At 38.7% G+C, this 23,256-nt stretch overlaps 1 protein-coding gene across 1 annotated transcript; it reads left to right on the top strand.

Moving 5' to 3' along the window:
* Window positions 1–7,942: 7,942 nt before the first annotated feature.
* On the top strand, window positions 7,943–22,610 carry LOC124513845 (cerebellar degeneration-related antigen 1-like). The gene is given in 4 exon segments (XM_047081828.1): window positions 7,943–7,973; window positions 9,904–10,097; window positions 22,118–22,287; window positions 22,289–22,610. Coding segments are annotated over 4 exon segments (717 nt in total).
* Window positions 22,611–23,256: the final 646 nt, after the last annotated feature.

The following is a 23,256-nucleotide window of genomic DNA, read 5'->3' as shown; positions in this document are numbered from 1 at the left end:
AAATGAGAACCTGAATTTTCAAATAGCAACCCGCACTGTTTCTTGAGCAGTAAAAATATGGCACCGTATAGTAGTTTACCTCCTCAGCCTACCTTACGCTCCACGGGGTCTTCCTAAAATTGCCTACAAGTCACTGGAGGAATAAATTGAAGCTGGAAAAATTACACCTCCCCCATCCTCCTAACTCTGCCAATACAGGACCTCATGGGAATGAGAGCACTAAACTGAGCCCTTACAAGAAGTGAGTAACCTCAAAGCTTTAACAGTCTTCGATAGCTGAGAGAGAGGTCATCAAGACCTATATGGCTCAGTAGTGGGCCTCTTTCTTCCTGTTGGTAAAGCCTAAAGAGGAATAATATGAAAGCTAAGAACGGAGGAAGGCACGCTCCTTATGAAAATATTTACCGCAAAACACCAATGGTAATTTAAAATTAAAATGCAAAGAAACGGCCCTGGTAAATACAAACCACTCAAGACAGCTTTGAAAATGGGCTGCTGTTTAAATATCCTTCCAGCAACCACGAGGACTCCAGCAGCAAGCTGTTGTGTGAGCATGCACTGTGGGAGACTTAGAATCCTAAATTTGAGTTTTCATTAACTTAAGCAGTGTGCTGATTTTAGCTTATGAATATCAAGCTTTACAAACCTTTAATCACTCTCTTCATGAGTTAGTTGTACATGATAATGTTCGAGAGCATGGACTCTGGAGCCAGATTGTCTAGATTTGAATCCCAACCCTGCAACTTATTAGCAGCATGTCCTTGAGCAAATTACCCAACTTTTTTGCACCTCAGTTTTCCACCCATAAATTGGGGACAATAAAAGCATCATCAACCCACAGTGTTGTTATGAGGATTAAACACACTTAACCAGTATTTAAAAATTTCTTAAAACAGGGGAACCTGCGTGGCTCATGACTCTTGATTTCGGCTCAGGTCATGATCTCACAGTTCGTGGGTTCCAGACCCGTGTCGGGCTCTGAGCTGTGTCAGCAAGGAGCCTGCTTGGAATTCTGTCTCCCTCTCTCTCTGCCCCTCCCCACTCATGTGTTCTCTCTCTGTCTCTCTCTCTCTCAAAAATAAATTTTAAAGAATGTCTTAGGGCAGTGCCAGATACAGAGGAAGCTCTGTGAGTGTTAAACAAGAAAGTTCTCATTGAACATAAAATGGTAGTCTCTGGAACTATGTGCCTATTGTCAGCAATACGCAGGGAAAGGACTCATACTTTTATTTTAGATTCATTTATAACCCATCAGGTGAAAACTTATTGCCCAGCAGTAAGTCTGGGACCATATTTTGAGAATCCTTTAAGGGCCTCCAGTCTAACCTACTCATGTTACAAATGAGGTAACGAAGGACCACGGCAGGGATAGCATTTGACCAAAGGAACAATTCTGAAAATGTGGCAGAGTTAGAAATGGAAGCCAAGTCTCTGCTGTTCTTACTAGCTGCCTCTCTGCCTTCCTAAGGTTGAGTTTCAAATAGATCTTGTGAGAGATACTTATTATTGATCAAAATAATAATACTAGAAAGATGGTATTTGCAGTAACATTCAAAATAAATTGTGTGCTTGCCATACAAGAGTCACACGTTATGTGTGAGACTGTGGTTCTCAGCGTCATTGATATTGCTTATTTCACAAATCTTTTCCCAATATGGTTCTCTCTGTCATGTGACTAAATTAAGTAGCGAGATTAATATTTCCTTCTGTTACTGCCTTAATCCGTTCAGGCTGCTGTAACGAAATGCCATAGACTAGGTAACTTATAAACAACAGACATTGATTTCTCACAGTTTTGGAGGCCCAGAGGTCCAAGGTCAGGGTACCAGCAGATTCAGGGTCACTCGCTTCCTGGTTCGTGCACTGCGATCTTTTCAAGGTGTCCTCACATGGCAGAAGAGGCAAGGGAGCTCTCTGGGGCATTATTACGGTGCAGGAGGGCTACACCCTCACGACCTCATCACCTCCCAAAGACCCCACCTCCAAATACCTTCACAACGGGGATTAGGTTTCAACATGGGAGCTTTGAGGGGACACAAATATTCAGTTAAAAGCAATTACGCATTCAAAACCAATGCCTTTGTAGTCAAATAAACTGAACCTGTTGCAAGAAAACCCCTAAGGCAATTTTATTACTTACAATAACACTTCAAAAGATCTCTCCCTAATGAGTGACTCAGACGATAGTTTAATTGCAATTTTGATTTCCCATATCAGGATGTCTGCATCTTTTTAGCTTTATTATACTTCAAATATTAAATTATTAAGAATGTATACAGCACAGGAATTAAACAGGAAAGCCAGCTCAGAGGCAATGAAGTATAAAACCAGAAATTGCTTCTTAATTCCTTTGTCAATTAAAAAAAAATAAAAATAAGTGAAGAGCTTGGCCTTACAGTTTTTAAAAAGACATTTCTTAAAAGTCAGGATTTTGAATCCATATACTGTATTCCTAATACCCAGAGAGCTCTTACAAGACTCATTTGTTGAAAAGCAAAGCAGAGATTTGGAGATGCCTCCTAAAGTGAAAACCTAGCACTTTTCAAATTCACATTTACTTTTATATTTATCACTGATAAAAACCCAGGGAGCTAACATCTGTAAACATGAAATGTTTAATCACAAACTCATTAATTGGAGTCTTTTTTTTTAATTTTTTTTTTCAACGTTTATTTATTTTTGGGACAGAGAGAGACAGAGCATGAATGGGGGAGGGGCAGAGAGAGAGGGAGACACAGAATCGGAAACAGGCTCCAGGCTCTGAGCCATCAGCCCAGATCCTGACGCGGGGCTCAAACTCCCGGACCGCGAGATCGTGACCTGGCTGAAGTCGGACGCTTAACCGAATGCGCCACCCAGGCGCCCCTTAATTGGAGCCTTTACATAATTTCATTACAGACCGTGATTCTCTGTTTGGACTAAAGTCCTATTAGTTTGTCACAGCCATTATTGCTTCCTAGGAAGCAGTGACTGAGATTTACCCAAGCGTGTGAATTGCACAAATCGTGCATTTCCTTCTATGGGTCTCGTAATCCTCAATATTTGACACTATTAGAACAATAAACAACTACAGTTCAACAAGGAGATATCAGTAGGACATTATGTAATGAATATGTTACTGTTCTAAAGAATTATTAGAAAAAAACAAGTTAATGAACCATGGTACATTCAGTAAGTCTTAGATTCAGTGTGTCAGAATTGGAAAATGTGTTAGAAACCGAGTCGTTAAACCCCACAAAGGCAAGGAAATGGTTCAGGTCAGTGAGTTAGTCTTAGAGTCAGGAGGCTTCTGGATCCTTGTCTAGTACTCTTCTAAGGTTAGGATTTTGTGTGTGTGTGTGTGTGTGTGTGTGTGTGTGTGTGCGTGCGCGCGCGCACGCACTTCAGTATATACTGTCCCTGTTTGAGGTCGGTTAATTCCAAGGCTTTTCTCTGAAGCAAATCATAATCTAACCAGGTTTCATTGCAAGAATTTCCCACTTATGAATATTAACTTATGTTAGGTCTTCAGCCATGACATTCATATTTGCAAGAAAAATACAATCAGGGAGAACTTCCACGTGATAGGCATTTTCCATGATTTATAAACTTAATTTTTCACATGTGGCTTCTTAGATTTATATTACAATATTATATATTAAGAAATTATCTATAGACTCATTCTTGCGTTCTAAAGATAATTGGACCAGTTAATTTATTTTAGGCAAACTAAGAAACTAGGTGAATGGAGAAATCATCTCGAAATGGAATTTCAAAGCAATAAAGGCGTGGGTCTTTTTAGTGACTTCATAGACGCCCATTGCTACAATATATCCTCCTAAACCCTCAAAAGCAGATAATATAATCCTATAATAACCATTTAAACTTTTTCTCTGATTTGGGCTCAACAGCTATTCTGACATAATGCTTCCTTAAAACTTTACATGATGCTCCATAAACTGAGACCAAACTCCTCATCCACATCATCAGGGCATTTTGCCTCTTAGCCTTACCAGCTAAACCTGAAGTTGTTGCTATTTCTTCGCTTACAACTCCCACTTACTCTAATGAGCTTGACTCGCCCACTCACCAGGTTTTATCTAGAGAGTAGAGATTAGCCGCAGGCTATAAACACGTCCTGGCTATGGTGTTGTGTTGGCCGCTCAGCAACAAGGTACCCCACTACTCATGTTGTCTGTTATCTGGCCCTTTTTATTTCAGGGTCCCCCTGTGGGACAAGTGACATGGGGAGCTGACAGGATAAAGATCTTGCTTTTGCTGTCTATGTAAGTAATACACTGTTCACATCTGTCTGGGCTAATTGTTTTTTTACCTGCTGAATCTGTCAAGCTGTTTGACATAGTGTATATCAGTAAACACTTACTTAAGGACAGCTTTGTGCTAGGCATTCTAGACAATACAGTGACTTTTAAGACATGAACCTTCTTTCAGGAAACCACTTACGTGGGAATACTGAAGTAAAGGACATGTGCATAGTGAGTAATATGCTCAATAAACCTTCCGAGAGTTCAGAAGAGAGACCTGGGGCCAGAGTGTGGACCTATATATTGTCTCCATCGAAGCCTCAATATGTTTTAGCAAAGCCACAGTTGTCTTCCCTAACGATTCCAGAAATATACCAGCCATTCCTTATTTAAATGATTTTAGGCACCAACATTATAGTGATAAAAACTCATGACTTACGTTGTATAAGCATAATACATAAATCCTATGTGTTTGTTCATCTTGTGAAATTTACTTTTGTTCAACTGTTTTCTGCTTAAGAAACACTACATATTCAGTAAAGAAATTTGAAGAATACAGAAAATACTTTAAAAACCATCCATAACCTCAGGATAACCACCATTAACATTTTGGCATTCTTTTCTGCTATTTTTTTCTATGCATTTTTACATTGTTGAGCTAATATTGCATAATTTGCTTTTTAAGTAATTTTTTCCTCTTAGTTTAAAATGTATAAGGAAGGAGCTCTGTGTTGACGGCTGGAATCCTGGAGCCTGCTTCAGATTCTGTGTCTCCCTCTGTCTCTGCCCTTCCCCCCTCATGCTCTCTGTCTCTCTCTGTCAAAAATAAATAAACATTAAAAAAATTTTTTTAAATGTATAAGGAAGGAAACAAAAATTCCATGTAAACCTACTAACGGTTAACTCCAGATGACATTTTTTAAAACCTTATACATGGTTAGAAAATTCAAACAGTGTAATGGTGCACCATATAGCCAAATGATTTTCAAATAGGTTTTCAATTACTTGCAGTTATAACCAATGCAGTGCTGAGTATTTATCAACACATATCACTATCACATGAAAATGGCTGAATGAATTTTCACCGAATTTGTAAGGTGTGTTTACAATAGTCTGGCTCAAAAAAAAAAAAAAAAAGTGGTCTTTTTGAAATACAGGAGCTTCACTTTGGGGACCAGGAGGGAAACCTTCACAAAAATCTGCTTCAAAGCAGCTGTAGCAGGGGTTCAGTGAGAGCCCTTTAAGACTGCTAATCAGGAAAGCCCTCCCATATGCATTAAGATGCCAAGGAGACACAAATCACACAGCGCTTGAGCAGAAACCCCTTTCTGAAAGTCACAAGAGCAGATACTCCAAATTACAATAACGGATTTTCTACTGAATTGTTTCTCTAATAGATAACTCAACATTATGTGATCCAGAGTAACAACAGAGACAGTATTCACATTAGGATCATTAATAATTAACTTGAACAGCTCAGAAGAGGGCAGCTGAAAAATAATTGCCCATTACCTGAAGATGATGAACAGCATGAAAAAGTGATGCAAGGCTGAACAGAGGAACTGACTCCAGAGGCTGAACGCAGGAAACAGAAGAAAACTTTGGAAAATGTCCTCAAGAGACAGATTCAAGAGGATTTTGAAAATGAACAACACAGGAAACAACAGATATTGGCCAGGATTCGGAGAAAGGAGAACCCTCTTACTTACACTGTTGGTGGGAATGCAAATTGGTGCAGCCACTCTGGAAAACAGTATGGAGGTTCCTCAAAAAAAGGTAAAGAAACAAAAACAAACAAACAAACAAAATCTACCCTGTGATCCAGCAATTGCACTATTTGGTGTTTACCCAAAGGATACAAACATACTGATTCGAAGGGATACATGCACCTATAGCAGCATTATCAACAATAGCTAAATAAAGAGCCCAAATGTTCATCGGCTGATGAGTGGATAAAGATGTGGTATTCCATCATATATATATATATATATATATATATATATATATATATGTGATGGAATAGTATTATATATATATATGATGGAATAGTATTCCATCATATGTATAATAGTACATATATATATATATATATATATGATGGAACAGTATTCAGCCACCAAAAAGAATGAAATCTTGCTATTTGCAATGGCATGGGTGGAGCTAGAGTGTATTATGCTAAGCAAAATAAGTCAGAGAAAGACAAATACCGTATGATTTCACTCATATGTGGAATTTAAGAAACAAAACAAATGTGGGGCCCCTGGCTGGCTCAGTCAGTTAAGTGTCCAACTTTGGCTCAGGTCAAGATCTTGTACTTTGTGGGTTTGAGCCCTGCATCGGGGTCCGTACTGACAGCTCGGAGCCTGGAGCCTCCTTCGTATTCAGTATCTCCCTCTCTCTCTGCCCTTCCCCTGCTCTCTCTCTCTCTCTCTCTCTCTCTGTCTCTCTCAAAAATAAATAAACATTAGAAAAAGAAAACAAATGAACATAGGGGAAAAAAGAGAGAGAGAAATCATAAAACACACTCATAACTGTAGAGAACAAACTGAGCGTTGCTGGAGGGGAGGTGGGCAAGGGATGGGCTGTACGGCTGATGGGTACTAGGAAGGGCACTTGTGATGAGCATCGGCTGTTGTACATAAGTGGTGAATCACTAAACTCTACACCTGAAACTAATATTATACTGTATGTTAACAAACTGGAGTTTAAATACAAACTTCAAAACTAAAAAAAAAGTGGAGGGGGGGATTTGTATCCGTAAAAGAATAGAACAAGCGACCATGAAAAAAAAAAGTATATTGGAAAGGAAACAGTTTGTGAACATTAAAAATATAATTGCCAGATTAAAAAAGAAAATATTCCCTCAAACGAAAGTCTAAGTAGCAGAAGGAACACAGCAGGAAAGCAAATTAGAGGTCTGGAAGATGACAAAGTACACTTTCAGAACGTACTGGGGATGGGTGTTGGGAGAGAGAGCAAAGCTAGGAAAGAAACGTTGTGAGGTATGGAGAACACATAAAGGCGAGTCAATGTCTGTCTGATAGAACTTCCAAATGATAGAGAAGAGAAAGGAGACACGGGCAAACATAATTGCGGGAGTAGTGAAAGATACACTCCTTTAAGCTGGAGACTATTGTTTTGAAGAAAAATACAGAAAATGGCACATTATGGTGCGTTGCTTGCCAGAATGGCTACATTTATTCCCCTCCCTGTATTCCTGCCCCTTTGCAATGTGACTCTGAAGCTCCTCTCGTTAAGGAGTGGAATCTATTTCCTCACCTCTTGAGTCTGGTAACGTGGCCTTCTGACTTGCTTTGGCCAACAGAATGCAATGGAAGTAACATTGTGTTAGTTCCAAGCTAAGTCTCTAGAGGCCTTGACGGTGCTTCTACACTGTCATGGAACCAACCCTATGATTAATATGTGAACAAGCCCAGTCTTGTTTGCTGGTGGGTGAGAAGTAATGCAGAGCAGACCCAAGCCATTAGAGCTGAAGCCTTCCTAGCACCCTGCTGACCTACCAGATCATCACAGACACATGAGGGATCTCAGCCAAGAACAGAAAAATTGCCTGGCTGGGTCCAGGCCAAATTGCCAACCCAGTAGCCTGAAGGAGCCAAAGGAACTAGCTATATGGATATCTGATGGAAGGATATTTTGGGTAAGATCAGCATATGCAAAGGTCCTGAGGTGAGAGCATGTCTGCCATTTCTGAGGAAAGGGGAAGAGGTTGGTTTGTCTGGAGTAGAGTAAGCGATGAAGGGAGAGGGATAGGGGATGAAATGAGAGGAGTGTGGCGATAGTACAGATGTGACCACATCTCATTTCCCTTTCTGCATGCTTGCTCTTGCAGTGGGATACCACAGACCCTCCCATCAAGAAGTGGACTCTGTCCTTCCACTCCTTGCATCTGGGTTGGCCATGTTGTTTGCTTTGACCAATGGGACGTCAGCAAATATTAGCAGAGGCTTGAAAAGCACTTGCACATCAAGGCTTGCTCTCTTGCTATTCCTGAAACCCCTGACTGCCATGCAGGTCCAGGTTATTCTGCTGGATTGAGACCCGTCACACTCATCATCAACACAACACCTAGCCACCCCCTCCCCCCCCCCCGGCCATGTGGTATACAGTGTTGTCCAAGCCAGCTGTTTCTCTATTGGCTTTCTGTCTGGGTTTTCTAAGTGCGGGTATTGAAGTCCTTTACTATTATTTATTGCTGTCAATTTCTGCCTTCAGCTCTGTTTTGCATATTTATATGGCTAATTAACTAATTAATTAATTCAGGTGCTCTGATGTTGGGTGTTTATATATTTATAATTGTTACATCTTCCTTTTGAATTGACACTTTTATCATTATATAATGACCTTCTTTGTCTCTAGAGACCGACCGTTTGGGACTTAAAGTCTATTTTGTATAATATAAATCTAGCCACCTCTGCTTTCTCATGGTTACCATTTGCATGAAAGGACTTGTTCTCTTAGCCTATGTATGTTTAATTCTAAAGTGAGTCTCTCTTAGTTGAAACTTTTTACAAATACGTTCACAAAAATGTGAGACAATGCCACTCTATTTTTTTTGTCTTGGAATTTATACTTACTATTTATAAAAATAAGTTTGAAAACATGTTTATTTAAACATGTATATTTATGTTGTTGCTTTTTTTAAAAGAATCAAATGGATATTTTATTTATTTTTTTTATTGTTTATTTTTGAGAGAGAGTGAGAGAGTGTGTGTGAGGAGGAGAGGAGCAGAGAGAGCAGAGAGAGAGGGAGACACAGAATCCGTAGCAGGCTCCAGGCTCTGAGCTGTCAGCACCGAGCCCGATGCAGGGCTCAAACTCATGAACCATGAGATCATGACCTGAGCCAAAGTCAGAGGCTTAACTGACTGAGCCACCCAGGTGCCCCCAAATGGATATTTTAAAAATTTGTCGGGGGTACCTGGGTGGCTCAGTCATTTGGGCATCTGACTCTTGGTTTGGGCTCAGGTCATGGTCCCAGAGTCATGGGATCGAGCTCCATGTCGGGCTCTGTGCTGAGCACAGAGCCTACTTGGGACTCTGTCTCTCTCTCCCTCTGACCCTGTCCCACACTCGTGCTCCCTATTCCTCTAAAAATAAAAAATAAAAATAAATAAATACAGTCTCTCTTGCAGATAGCATATCACTAGAGCATGTTTATCCATTCTATGCCTTTTAATTGGTAAGTTTAACGTGTTTACATTCAAAGTAATTAGTGAGAAGTGAGAACTTACTGCTGCCATTTTGTTCACTGCTTTGTTTGTCTTGTAGTTGTTTTCTTCCTCTTTTTCAGCTTCTTTATTGCACTTCTCTATTGTACACCGGAGCTCTCTTAGAGCTAGTCTTATTGCCATATAGATGTTTATTCATTGTTTTTGTTGGTTTTGTGGGAGAGATGAGCATTGGGACTTCCTAGTTTGCCATCTTGCTAACATGAGAATAGAGACAATTATCATTAACTCAGAGACTATTGAAAATAGAAGGAATGGAAACAGTCATTCATGAGGGCTCCACCCTCATGACCTAATCACTTCCTAAATGCCCCACCTCCGAATACCCTCACACTGGGGATCTGCTTTCAACATAGGACTTTTGGGGGAAAGTTTCATTCCTTACACGCTATAACTTTGGCCAACAGAATGTGGCGGAAGTGATGATGTGCCAGCTCCATCTCTAGGCCGCAAGATCATGGTCCTTTCTAAATCTTCTCTTCAATTCCTGCTGTGTGGGAAGAATAAGGCTGCTGGGAAGCAAGAGAACATGTGGAACAGACCCCACTTGTCCCAGCTGGGGCTGTCCAAGGGCAGCATAGTGCTAGTGTCCCCCAAATATGTGAGAGATCACAGTCAAGAGCAGCACAGTTATGTGCGTGACCCACAGCTGATGGCCACCATTAATGGATGCCCTATCTCCATACCTGTTGCAATGTACCTTTGTAGCTCTTCCCATTAAAAGATGAAGGGTTTTTTCCCCCCATGTCTTGAATCCACCATCGATAGGCCTTGAGTGGCTTTGCACACTTCTACTCTCCCTCTCGGAACTCTGCCATGCAATGAGAACGTGCCTGGGCTAGTCCGATGGAAGATGAAAGGCCATGTGATTGGGAGCCAGCTTATCCCAGCAAACCCCCAAATATGTGAGAGAGCCCTGCCAAGATCAACAGAGCTTTCTAATTTACCCACCGCTGACCATAGACACATAAGGGAGTCTAGCAAAAAATGAGAAGAAATGTCCAGCTAACTCATAGGCTCGCAAAAATGAAAGGTTATTGACTTAGACCAGTGAATTTTGAAGCGGTTTGATACAGCACAATAGGGAAGCAGCACAGGCCCTATCAACAAAGTAACCTGGAAGGAAGTGACTTTTGTGTATCTTTTCTGGGCAGGCATTAAATTACTATGAAATTCAAAATTGGTCTTCCAGAGATGGGACATCTTAATCCATGTTGATCTTTGACTTAAAATTTTAAATGGCTTTTTTAAATAAGAAAACATGCAAATAATGTCAGCCCCTGGATGAGAGTGGGAGAGCTCCAGGAAGGAGGGTGAGAAAAAGAACAGTAAATAAGTGTAACTTGAACATAAAATTGCAATTGAAGTTTGTTATCTTAGTTTTCTGGTGTTTTGTGTTGATGCCTATGGTAAACAAAATATTAATTATACACGTGTACAGAAATAAACCCACTGAACTTCCTGACTAAAAATTTAAGTCTGACGATTTTTGACACTGGCTACACTTTCTGATATTCTTAATTGCTATTTCCAAAGGTAAACTGGCATAGTACTAAGATAATAAATATCCATATTTATGTAAAGGTCGTTAATAAACTGGGATTCAACATTAAAGTTGTCCTCAACAGTAGGAAAAAAACACTAGCTCCCATAACAATAAAGCATTAATGGTAATTTTGAGATAACTTCCCAATATTCTATTCGAACTACTTATGTCCTGCACTTTTGAATTCCGTGGATGGAGAGTTTTCTTTGCAGATAGCTGGGCTTTGAGGAATAGTGATGGAGATTGGAGCTATACAGTTTGCAGCCATTTTAAGAAATATATGCTAATAGAAAAACAAAGGCTGCTCAATTGGGAGACTAGGATATGGTTTCATAACACATAACATGGTTTAATAAAGTCATTAGAAAAGGAGAAAAAAATTGGCTGCACAAAAACACAAAAGAAAAATTGGATTAATAAAGCCCTCATTAAACCAGGTAAAAAGAAACAGTGACTTAAAAGCAATGTGAACTTGCAGTATGTTTTGAAAAGAGGAATCCTTTTGATTGTTCATGAAAGTGGATATAGCAACCACCGTGTTAACCTGCTTCACCTCAAGCACTCATGTGAAATCATTTCCACTTGCAGCTTCCTGGGATGGCTCTCTCAACTTTTCACTAAAAAGAAATTGGGGTCCTTACAGAGTAGCATACTTTAAAATCAGCCTGGAACCTTCTGTTTTGGGGAGGAAGCCGCCTGGGCTGTGACATAAGAGTTGGCGTAAAAATCATTCCTAACGGTCCGTGAAAATTTGAACATTAAAAAAGTGATTACATCAAAACATATCAAAATTGTACACCTTCAATATGTGCAATTGTGTGTCACTTTTACCTCAATAAAACTATTTTAAGTTAAAAAAAAAAGTGATTATGGTTCCCTAGAACCAGTAGAGTCTATGAAAGGCCAAATGTCTGTGATGATGCTCAGAGGGACAACATGAAGTGAGCAAGATACAAGTTGTGTAAAACGCACGCGTGACTCCCATCCTGAGACAAACTCTGGAGCAGGACCACCTGAGTCTGGGTGTTAGATCTGTGAGTTTTCTCACCTAGGAACTTGGGGGCAGATATTGCATGAGCATCTGGTTTCACCCTTGCTGACGAGGACAGGACCTTTTTGAGGCTGAGTTTGGCTCAAAAGACAGGCATGTGTTTTGGTGAGTTTTTCCGGAATGACGTAACACCCATATCTAAATATGGTGCCGTGGTACTCCTGGTGGTACCACGAGTTCAGATGCGCCAGGACCCCATCCTGTAGTGGATTTTTGCAGTTACATGTTCCCAAGGACCCTACATATGCAAGAGAAGCTGTGCTGAGATATGGAAAAGAACTTTATTCCTCATTTTAGGAGGAGAAAACATGTTTTATTCAGTAAAAATAAGAAATGCATACAGGAAAGGAGAAGACTTGGTGCCATGAAACCAGAAAAACATATTGTCTCCATAATTACTGGTAATGTGCTTATGTCCTAAAAATAGAAATATAGGCATAGTGTAAGCAACCAAAAATATTTTGAAGTCTAGACAAGGGGCAGTGGTTCGTCAGGAATTCAGCTTTGTTGATCCAACGGAACCCTATCTCATGAGGCAAATATTGCTTGCAGCTGTACTCCCTTCTAGGCACTCTGGGGGGCAGAGTTATCTGGAAGAAATGGTAGGGGAAATAAAAGTAAAAAATATGCTAAAGACCTTGTCTTGTTGGGGTAGGAGTGCAATAGAGAACTGATTATTTTTTGGCATTGAGGTGAAAATATACTTCCTCAGTGCCTAGAGTTCTTACATCCCATTCTTAGCTTCCACTCTAGGGTAGGAAGGGCCACACTGACTGAAATGCAAGCACAGGTTCTGCTGAGGCATCAGGCCCAGAGCAGTTCATGGAAACTTCCAGAGAAGCTCAAGTCACCGACTAAAATCTGATAGGCCCCAAACAATTCTCAAGGAAATAGAAGATTGACTATCCTCTGCTAGAGAGGATTCAGAAACCGGGGAAAGGTTTGAATCGAGGTGATGTTAACCGGCATCGTCATTGAGGAAACAGCGTAAAGAAACCTTTGGTTTGGGGTGAGGGGTTAATATCAGTCTCAAAGTTAAGTCATTTTAGGACATGGTCCAAATGTCCCTTTTCAATAAACATCAAATGCTTTAAGGCTTCATGGTCAAAAATGAAGTCTTTTCCCACAGTTCTGTGACCAGAATATTCCTGCTCCCTGAAGAGGCATGTCTTCCCATAATGGAAAACTATTAGGACAGAAGAATAACCTATCTTCTGAGACAGGTTATCTAGACTCTTTGTGGTTGGGCAGGACTCTGAAAATACAGAGGGAAAGTCGAGGACAAAATAACCAAAAGCAAAAGAAGGAACCAATGCTGACAAATGAGGGGGCGAGGGAAGCAGTGTGGCTGTAGTAGGTCCACGGGCAAGTGGAGAACGGGAATGGCTCCATGGGGGAGTCATGGCGCAGAGGTTCAGCTTTCATTAGGAATTGAGTTCTAGGAAGGAAATGGTATTTTAAGTCAATAATCTGGCAGCAATTAACAGGATGGACAGGAGTAATGAGGGGTCGTGAGGTCAGTGGAAGGATATATATAATCTCGATGATGACAGCCTGAGCAAGGGACGGGAGACCGGTAAAGAATGAACAAATATATTCTAGGCACACTTAAAAGCAGTGTTGTTTTATTTTTTCATTACAAAGGTATTATGTGCTCACTTTAGAAGTTTTAATGATACAAAAGTACACGAGGTAAAAAGAATACATACACGCACATATATGTATATATGCAACCACTATTAGAAGTGATATTTCTAACTCCTAAGCCACTATAGGAAAGGAGGACATGCGCCTTGACAAGCTTAGCAAAAAGAGAAACAAATTCAAATAACGACAGAATTATAAATAAAGGTTACATAATTGTAGTAAATGTGAAAATTTTAATTATGAATTAAAAGGCAAACATTCCAGATGGAGTAAAAGAAAAAATCATCATGTACCGTTTTGAAAAGATAAAGACACACCTAAAACAAAACAGTGCAGAACAACTGCAGATCCTGAAATGGATAAAGTTACACTGGACAAGTGCTAACAAAAATCAAGTAAAGGTGGCCAAGAAACATCACGGCAAAAAGCATCAAATGGGTCAAAGAAGGTACCTTTATGTTGTGAACTAACACAATCCAATGAAGATAATCATGAAATTTAATGCACTGAAAAAGAATTTCAAATTTGCAAAGCAGAAAAGGCTAGAAATAGAAGACTATGATAAAATAAGTGGGAGATTTTACATACTCTCATCAAAAATTTAGATTGAGCACATCAAAAGGGAAAATCTGAGTAACAATTCAATTTAATATGTAGAAATATGATATAATATTACCCAAACAAAAAGGAAACATACATTTGCTTCAATTGCCCATGGAATATTTATAAAAGTTTATTACATTAGGACACAAAAAATTTCCAAAATGTATAATCCACACAGGAAACATTCTCCATCCATGAGACAGTAGGATTAGTAATAACAGGGGAAAAAGGGTAGAAAAACAGAATGTCAACTAAAATCTAACCATGCTGAAATAGATAAATACTTCTAAATAACTCTTGGACTAAAAAGGAAAACAAAACTAACTACAGATGAAGTGACCCCCCCCCAAAAAAAAAAGGTCACACTGTTTTGGCTACTGCTGTTTATGGTAACACTGTTTATGTGGAAACTGGGGGCACGGTCAAACACATCCAGAGGAAAATTTCTCATTTAAATGCATTAAGTATAAAATAAGAAAGACTGAAAAATAAACTAAGCATTCACTTAATTATTCTAGAAAGAGACCAAACAGAACCAAAGAATATAGAACGAAGTATTAACAAAAGCAGAAAGTGATATTAAGGAACAACTTTTAAAAATAGTTAAACTGAAAATAAAATACACAAATCTACGAACAGTTCTATTAAAGAAAAAAGAGGATATCGCCACATATATGCAAGTTAAGACACGTTAGACGATTATGTACAACTTCTAATCAATACATCTGAAAACTTAAATGAAATGGGAGAGTTTCACAAATTGCCCCAAGGAGAGGTGGATAACTTGCATAAACTGATCATCAGAGCAGGAAAAAGACTTCTAAATACAGAGAACAGATCGGTTGCCAGATGGGTGGGGGGTGGGGGAATGGGTGAAATAAAGGAAATTAAGAGTACACTTATCTCAATGAGCACTGAGAAATGTATAGAATTGTTGAATCCTTCTATTGTCCACCTGAAACTAATATAAACCGCATGTTAATTCAATAAAAAAATATAAATGAAATTTTAAAACTAAAAATTCACACACGTAAGGAAGAAACTGAGAGATTTGCATTTCTACCCTCCCACTTCCCATATAAGCACCAGGACGAAATGGTTTCACGGGTATTACCAACTTTCCAAGGGAACAGCTTGTGTCTAAGGCACACTGCAAAATAAGAAAAAAATTCCAGTTCATTCACAGGTACACACAATCATGATATTAAAGCAGGAAAAGGACATCACACAAAGGAAAACAATAAATGAGAGTTTCCCAACAAGCGTGTGTGTAATTTACCTTCTAAGGCCTTGGGGGCAAACGGGCAGAGCCTGAGAAGCCAGCTGCCTCTGCCCTGAGCAGTCCTGTCCATCTGCCCCAGTGTGCCAACATGTGAAAAACGTAAGGAGGCGGCGCTGTAGGCACTTGTTAATATAGAGCTTTACATCCGAAATCAAATACTGACAGAACCAAAACACCACTACTAAGTCAACTGGATTCCAAGAATGCAAGAATATCTCAACATTAGGAAACCTGTCAGTGTAATTAACTACAGTAAGGGATTAAAGAGAACAACCATGTTATCGCCCTGGCAGATGCCAGAAGAGACTTTCTACCATTCTTTGTTCCTGACAGAACCGGAAGTCAATCAGGAATCAAGACTAGAAGAGTATTCCCATAACTGGAAAGAGGTTATCTATCAAAAACAACGGCAGCCATCATGTTTTAAAGTGAAAAAAGGCATTTGTGTTCAAGTCAAAAACAAGAGAAGGATGCTTGCTCTTTATGAATCAGTATAAATCTGCATTGTCCTAGAAGTCATGAGATCTTTATCGATGTTGTACAAGGGGGAAAAAATGAGATACAAACATTAGCAAAGAAAAGACAAATGTGCCATTGTTTACAACTGACATGCTCCTGTACCTAGGAATTCAAGATAATTAACTGGAAAAATAACATAGGGCTAAGAACAGAGTTTAATATGGTGCCTGGATACAGGATAAATGCAAAACTTGGTGTCATAAAGATATCAGTTCTTGACACATTACTCAAAAGGCCTGAGGCAATTCAAGGGATTTTTTTTTTCTTAACAGAAGTTGATGAGCTGATTCTAAAATTCATCTGAAGAAAATGTACAAGAATAGCTAAGTAAATCCTGAAAAATCAAACAGAATAATGGAGGAAGAAAAGCAGCCCCATCAGTTTTCAAAACATATTATAGTGCTATAGTAATTAAAGCAGAAAGGAACCAGCTCAGTAAAAGACAAAACTGGACAGAAAAGAAGCATAAGTATACCCATATACTTCCTGATAAAAAAAAAAAAAAGAATTCCAAATTAGTGCAGACGTAATTCCATAAATAACATAGGAAAAAATAAACATAGGTCCCTTACTTTCCACCATACACACACACAAAATCAATTCCATATGGACATATGGATTAAGGCACTACATAATAAAAAATAAATAATGTATTAGAAGAAAACATAAGATAATACTTTTATAATGTTGAGATACAGACACCTACCTAAGTATGAGACAAAACCAAGAAACTGTAAAAGAAAGATTAATATGTTTGCCCATTTCTATAATGAGATTGTTAGGGCAATACCACCATAAATAAACGTTGAAAAAGACAAATGAAAGACATTTGTGGTATACGGCAGACAAAAGGATACCAGCTCTGATACCCAGAGACCTCGTACAAATCAACAAGGAAAAAGACAAATGATTCAACAGAAAAATAAGGCAAAGGATATGAACGAGCAATCTGCAACAGGAGAAATACAAATAACTAATAAAAATATTAAAAGATGCTTAACTTTACTAGTGATCAGGGGAAAATAATGGAATGAGATTGGATTTTTCATCCAAAATGCTGACAAAAATTAAAAAGAATGACAGGGTCCAGCATGCCAGGGGTCAAGTTAGCTCACACCCTTTGATCTAGCCATCATACTTCTAAGGTACCAGCCTGTAAAAATACTTGTCAATGTGCAAAAGATAGATTAAAAAGAATGTTTTTATAGCATTATCTGTAATAGTAAAGAAAAAAAAAACAACTGTTAACAATCTCAAGATTTATGTGGGAAGAGTTGAATAAATTATATAGTACACCTTACTGTGGAATTCCCTCAGCTATTACAACAAAATGACTTCTATTGGGGCGCATGGGTGGCTCAGTCGGTTGGGGTTCTGACTTCGGCTCAGGTCATGATCTTACAGTTCATGAGTTCGAGCCCTGCATCGGGCTCTGTGCTGACAGCGTGGAGCCTGGAGCGGGCTTTGAGCTCTGGGTCTCCCTCTCTCTGCCCCTCTCCCACCCCTGCTCACCCTCTGTCTCTCTCTCTCTCTCTCTCTCTCTCAAAAATAAATAAACATTAAAAAATATTTTAATGACTTTCTATTGAGTGCGGCTGGGGAGGGCAAGTTGTAGAATAATATGTACAGGATGACTTCATTTTGTGAAACATCAAGAACACATGCACATACAGAGAAAAAGTAATCATGGCTGTCTCTGGACAGTGGAACTGTCACTTGTTACTCTATATACTACTGCATTTACAGTAAGCATATATTACTTTTGTAGCAACAAAAAAATAAGCTCACTCTGTAACATTTGGATTAAAAAAACAACTGTAAGGAAACAGAAAAAAATGATGTGAAATGTCACTAGACAAAGGCAATTATTATTAACCCGTCAACACTTTTTCAGTGTCTGGTATGCACATTAAACATATCTGAGATCTTCCTCTATGTAGTTTGGGGCTTGTCTTTCAATTATTGTTAAATTGTATTTTCCCTATAGGAAATTTAGAGAATAAAGAACTACAAGAGAATAAAAAGCCCATGTATTCCAGCCACCCAGAGATAACTGCTTAAGAAATACCATGCAATTTGAATTCACCGAATTGTATTATGAGTAATCAACGCACAGTGTCTCATCGATCTATGCATGGCCCGCTTTTATTTTTATCCATTAACTTATTGGATTTAATTTTCATAATCGTACAATTCTTAAATAGTCAATGGTATGCTTTTAATTATATAAGGAACACCCACCCACCCATTGAACCTGAGTGCTAGAATACGGACGATAACTTCAATCCACTTCTATGATCTTCTCCTATTCCAGCCCCTTTCCTCAGTCCCAATGACCATTATCCCGAAGTTTTTATTGATTCTCCTTTGCTGTTTAATAAAATATTTTAAATCCCAAATATATATGTGTACCTAAATAACACAGTGTTTAGTTTCACTTGTTTTTGAATAATATAGGAAGGACATCCTATTATATGTGCTCTTCCGGGACTTGATACCTTAACATTATAGAAGTACAATCTACCCATATTATTATGTTCAGCAGTTCATTTCTCTGCTGTATAATATTACACTGTGTAAATATACCACAATTTACCCATTTTCCTCTTGGGACTTTTACCACTGACATAGTAGTGTATATTCTTCTGGTCATTTTTCAAAGGACATTTATATAGTTTGCTTTCTAAAGATTTGACTGTTATACATATTTCCATGTGACCTGTTCCTCTCACTAATGAGATCTTGTCAACATATTCCTATTTCAGTGAATACTCTTCTGTGGTAGAAACTTAAATGGCTGCGTAGTACTCTGTCATAGAGTTACCATATAATTTTATTTAACCACCCCCGATTCTTGGACATCTTGACTGCTTATGGGTTTTTTGCTCTGATAAGCATTATGATGTACATATCCCTTAACTCGGCAACTCTCCTTTAAGAATTTATCCTAAATGATACCTGAACAAATTTGCACACAATCACGTACAGGGCCACCATGGAAGACGACACAGTTTGTGTTCTGCACAACTTGTGTAACGTATGTGCTCATCACAGCAGTTTTTAGAATACAAAACAACTAGAAAGAACCTGATGCCCGCCAATAGGAGATATTAAAGTTACATATTAAAATTAGAACATAGGCTCACAGTCACTGACATGGGAAGACGTTTATAATTTATTGTTAAGGGGAAAACTGGGTTAAATATAAGTACGATTCCATTTTGTAAAAGAGAATAAACATACCTGTGAAAGAGGGTGGAAAATATACACCAAAAACCTTATAGAAATTATCTCTAAGTATTGAGTTTATTTGAGATCTTAATTTTTTTCAGTTTGGTCTCTTTCATTTTGAAGTGTTTTCAACAGTAAAACTTGATTACATGTATAATAAGATGAATAAATAATGAACGTTTATGCACAATCATTTAAATATTTTTCCTGAATATAAAATACTTTCACACCGTAAGAACTTTGGGAGAAAAAAAAAAAAAGAACACCAAGAAGTACACACAAGTCACACATAAACGTACCCACCTAGAGATAATTAGTTCACAATCTCCAATATGTTTACTTCTAGTCGTTTGTCTCTGATTGTATATACTCAAGATAATTGCAATCACACTTTATATAATCTTGTGTGATTTTTCACTTAACATTATATAATATCAACATACCACAAATATTTTAATGAAAGAATATTCCATCACATGGAAATAGCACATTTACCTAATCATGCCCTTAAAGTGAGACCCTTAGGTTTTTCTGTTTTTCACTATGCCAAGTACTACGTGAGGAACATCTTTGTGCATGAGTTATCCGCATTTCAATGAAATAATTTTAAATGAAATCTTGAATAGATTCACTGAGATGAAAATATGAAGTCAAAGAGTACCAACATTTTTATATCCCTTGACATATAGTGCCAAAACTATACTTACTATACGTACATTTTTTTAAGGCAGCATGGAGTAGTAGGGGAAAAAAGAAGCCAAAATACATGGATCCCATGCTCATCTTTAGTACTTGATGTTTAACCTGATTAGGGAAAACTGATATAAAACATCCATCTTACTAATCAAATGAGAAAATAGATCCTTCAGTCACCATTAATGTTACTTCCGCAGGAATGCTTTCCTTAACTTTCCAGACTCTCACAACATCCTATACTTACTTTTCCTTCATGGTCTTGCAACAACTGATAGATAATTGTTCAATTATTTGTACGCTGTCAGTTTCCCCTAGGTGATTTTGAGCTCCATTAAACTATTCCTGGCACACAGTTGGCGCTCAATAAACATTTGTTGAATGAATGAAGACATGGATGATGGATGAAATGATAGCACTTTGCAAAATAAATCATTAGACATTTGGAAGGTATTTCAATTTTAATAATAATTATTATTCATTTGTATTACCATGTAGACAATTCTAGATCTTTAGGGATCCCTTGACCAACCATAATTTCATTATGTAGCTTTAATGCTTGTCATGCCACCCAGAGGCATGGTAGCAATATTGCTGGAAGCACCTGTTAGGAGGTGAGACTTGGAGAACCAAGTAGTTAGTTCTCTAGGTCAGCATGCTGGGGGTTAGGGAGTTGTAGTTACCATTAGTTGAACACAAGACAGTAGTCAGGAATCCAGGAGGTCAATGATATGTGAAGAAACAGGTAAATCCTGGAGGTCAGAAACAAACTAATGATAAGTGGTCTATATAGTAAGGTAAAACTGGAGAATGGTCAGTGGTAAGAGATTGAAGTTGATGGGAGGGCCAGATTCCAAGCACCAGGATTCAAAGCATGGACTTATGAATATGATTCTAAAGCAAACGGCTCTTGAACTCAGTGCTTCCTTATTTCTGCCCAAATTGAAAACGGTATCAGGAAGTGTTTGTGCCTAGTTCCATACACATGGGCAAGGGAATAATAGTAAATAGTTGAGGAATGAGATCTGTGGATACAAATATGTTCTGATAGTGACAGGAAAAAGTGAGACCATTTGGACATAAGATCTGATAATAGTCTGCACATAAAACGGGAGCAATCATGCTTTGGATCCCATAATTCTCATCTTGACTTTCAGCAGCAGATATTATAGCATAGCGGTTAGGATCATGGGCTCTGGTCACAAGCTAGCTGAGTCCAAATCCCAGCTTTCTCATTTCACTTATTAGTTGTGTCCTTTGGACAAGTTACTTCACTTCTGTGTGTCAGTTTCCTCATCTGTAAAACGGAGATGACAGCACCTGCCTCAATGGGTTCTTGGGAAGATTAAATGAGTTGATGCATGTTACAACCTTAGAACAGTGCCTGGACGTAGCAAATGCTATGTCAAGTGTTATTATTATGATTACTATTATTATTAATTGGTCACATAAGACCAAACAAAAACTGGTGTTAAAAGAGATGGATAAATACACTGTATGTTAACTCTAATAAACAGTCTCTAAACAGGATTTTTTTCCATTAAATAAGAATTTCACTTGCACCTAAACATAGTTGACTATATGAAACCTATAAGCATTAGGGAAGTAGCAAAATTTCTCACAGCAATCCCATCAGTGTGTTTATTTTCCAGAGGCTGTTTTATGAACACTATCTTAAAAAGTTGTAAAGCATAAATACATATTTACTAATAGCAGAAAACACTATTAAGCTGCAATACAGTTAATCCATAAAATCTGGTCTGTAAGAAGGAACACCTTATTAAATTTTTTGAGGCTAAATCTACTGTAGGCAGGATTACTTGTGTTGGAGGGCCTGTCTGTAGAAAGATCTGAACACAGAAAGGCTTGGACTTGGGAAGACTAATTTTAAAAAGGTCTGGACCTGGGGAAAGGTCAGAAGACCTGGACTATGGAACATGTTAGAATACCTGGATATTGTAGACACTGGAAGACCCAATGTTAGAAGACCGGCACTCTGGAGACGTTGGAAGATGCAGATATTGAGCCCCCTGTTGGAAGACTGGGTAGTTGTCGGAAGACGTGGAGATGCTGGAAGACGTGGAGTTGCTGGAAGACGCAGAGATGCTGGAAGACGAGCAGATGCTGGAAGCCCTGGAGATGCTGGAAGCCCTGGAGATGCAGGAAGACGTGGATTTTCTGGAAGACGCGGCTTAGTTGGAAGACGTGGATTTTCTGGAAGACAAATTTGTTGGAAGACGTGGGTAGGCCGGAAGACATGAATTTGATGGAAGACACAGCCTTGTTGGAAGACGTGGATTTGCTGGAAGACATCGATTTTCTGGAAGACGTCGATTTTCTGGAAGACCTGGAGGTCATTGGAAGACGTGGATTTCCTGGAAGACATGGATTTTCAGGAAGACCCGAGTTGTCTGGAAGACCTGGATTGTTTGGAAGACGTAGATTGGCTGGAAGACCTGGAGGTTCCTGGAAGACATGGATTTTTTTCCGGAAGACGTGGATCTCTAGGAAGACATATATTTGTTGGAAGACCTGGATCTAGTGGAAGACATAAATTTTCTGGAAGACGTGGCTTTATTAGAAGACCTGGATTTATTTAGTGGAAGACATAAATTTTGTTTGGAAGACGTCGATTGACTAGAAGACTGGATTTGGTGGAAGACATGGATTGGTTGGAAGATCTGGACTTTTCTGGAAGATATGGATTTGGTGGAAGACGTATATTTTTCTGGAAGACATGGAGTGAGTGGAAGACCTGGATTTCTTTCTGGAAGACATCAATTGACTGGAAGACCTGGATTTTCCGGAAGACATAAGTCAGCTGGAAGACTTGGATTGATTGGAAGACTTGGATTTGGTGGAAGACAGTTTTTTTCTGGAAGACATGGATTGGCTGGAAGACCTTGAAATTGCTGGAAGATGTGGATTGTCTGGAAGACCTTGAAACCATTGGAAGACATGGATTTTCTGGAAGACGTGGATTTTCCTGGAAGACGTGGATTTTCCTGGAAGATATGGGTTTTATGGAAGACCTATAATTACTGGAAGACGTGGATTATCTGGAAGACATGGATTATCTGGAAGACCTTGATGTTGTTGGAAGACTTAGAATTTGTTGGAAGACTTGGAGTTGCTGGAAGACCTGGAGTTGTTGGAAGACCTTGACACTGGCACCATTGGAAACCCTG

This window comes from Lynx rufus, unplaced genomic scaffold (genome assembly GCF_022079265.1).
Source record: "Lynx rufus isolate CCGP_SWC_20201006 ecotype Redwood Valley unplaced genomic scaffold, mLynRuf1.p SCAF_19, whole genome shotgun sequence".
Taxonomy (NCBI): domain Eukaryota; kingdom Metazoa; phylum Chordata; class Mammalia; order Carnivora; family Felidae; genus Lynx; species Lynx rufus.
This window is presented reverse-complemented; position numbering and strand designations above follow the sequence as displayed.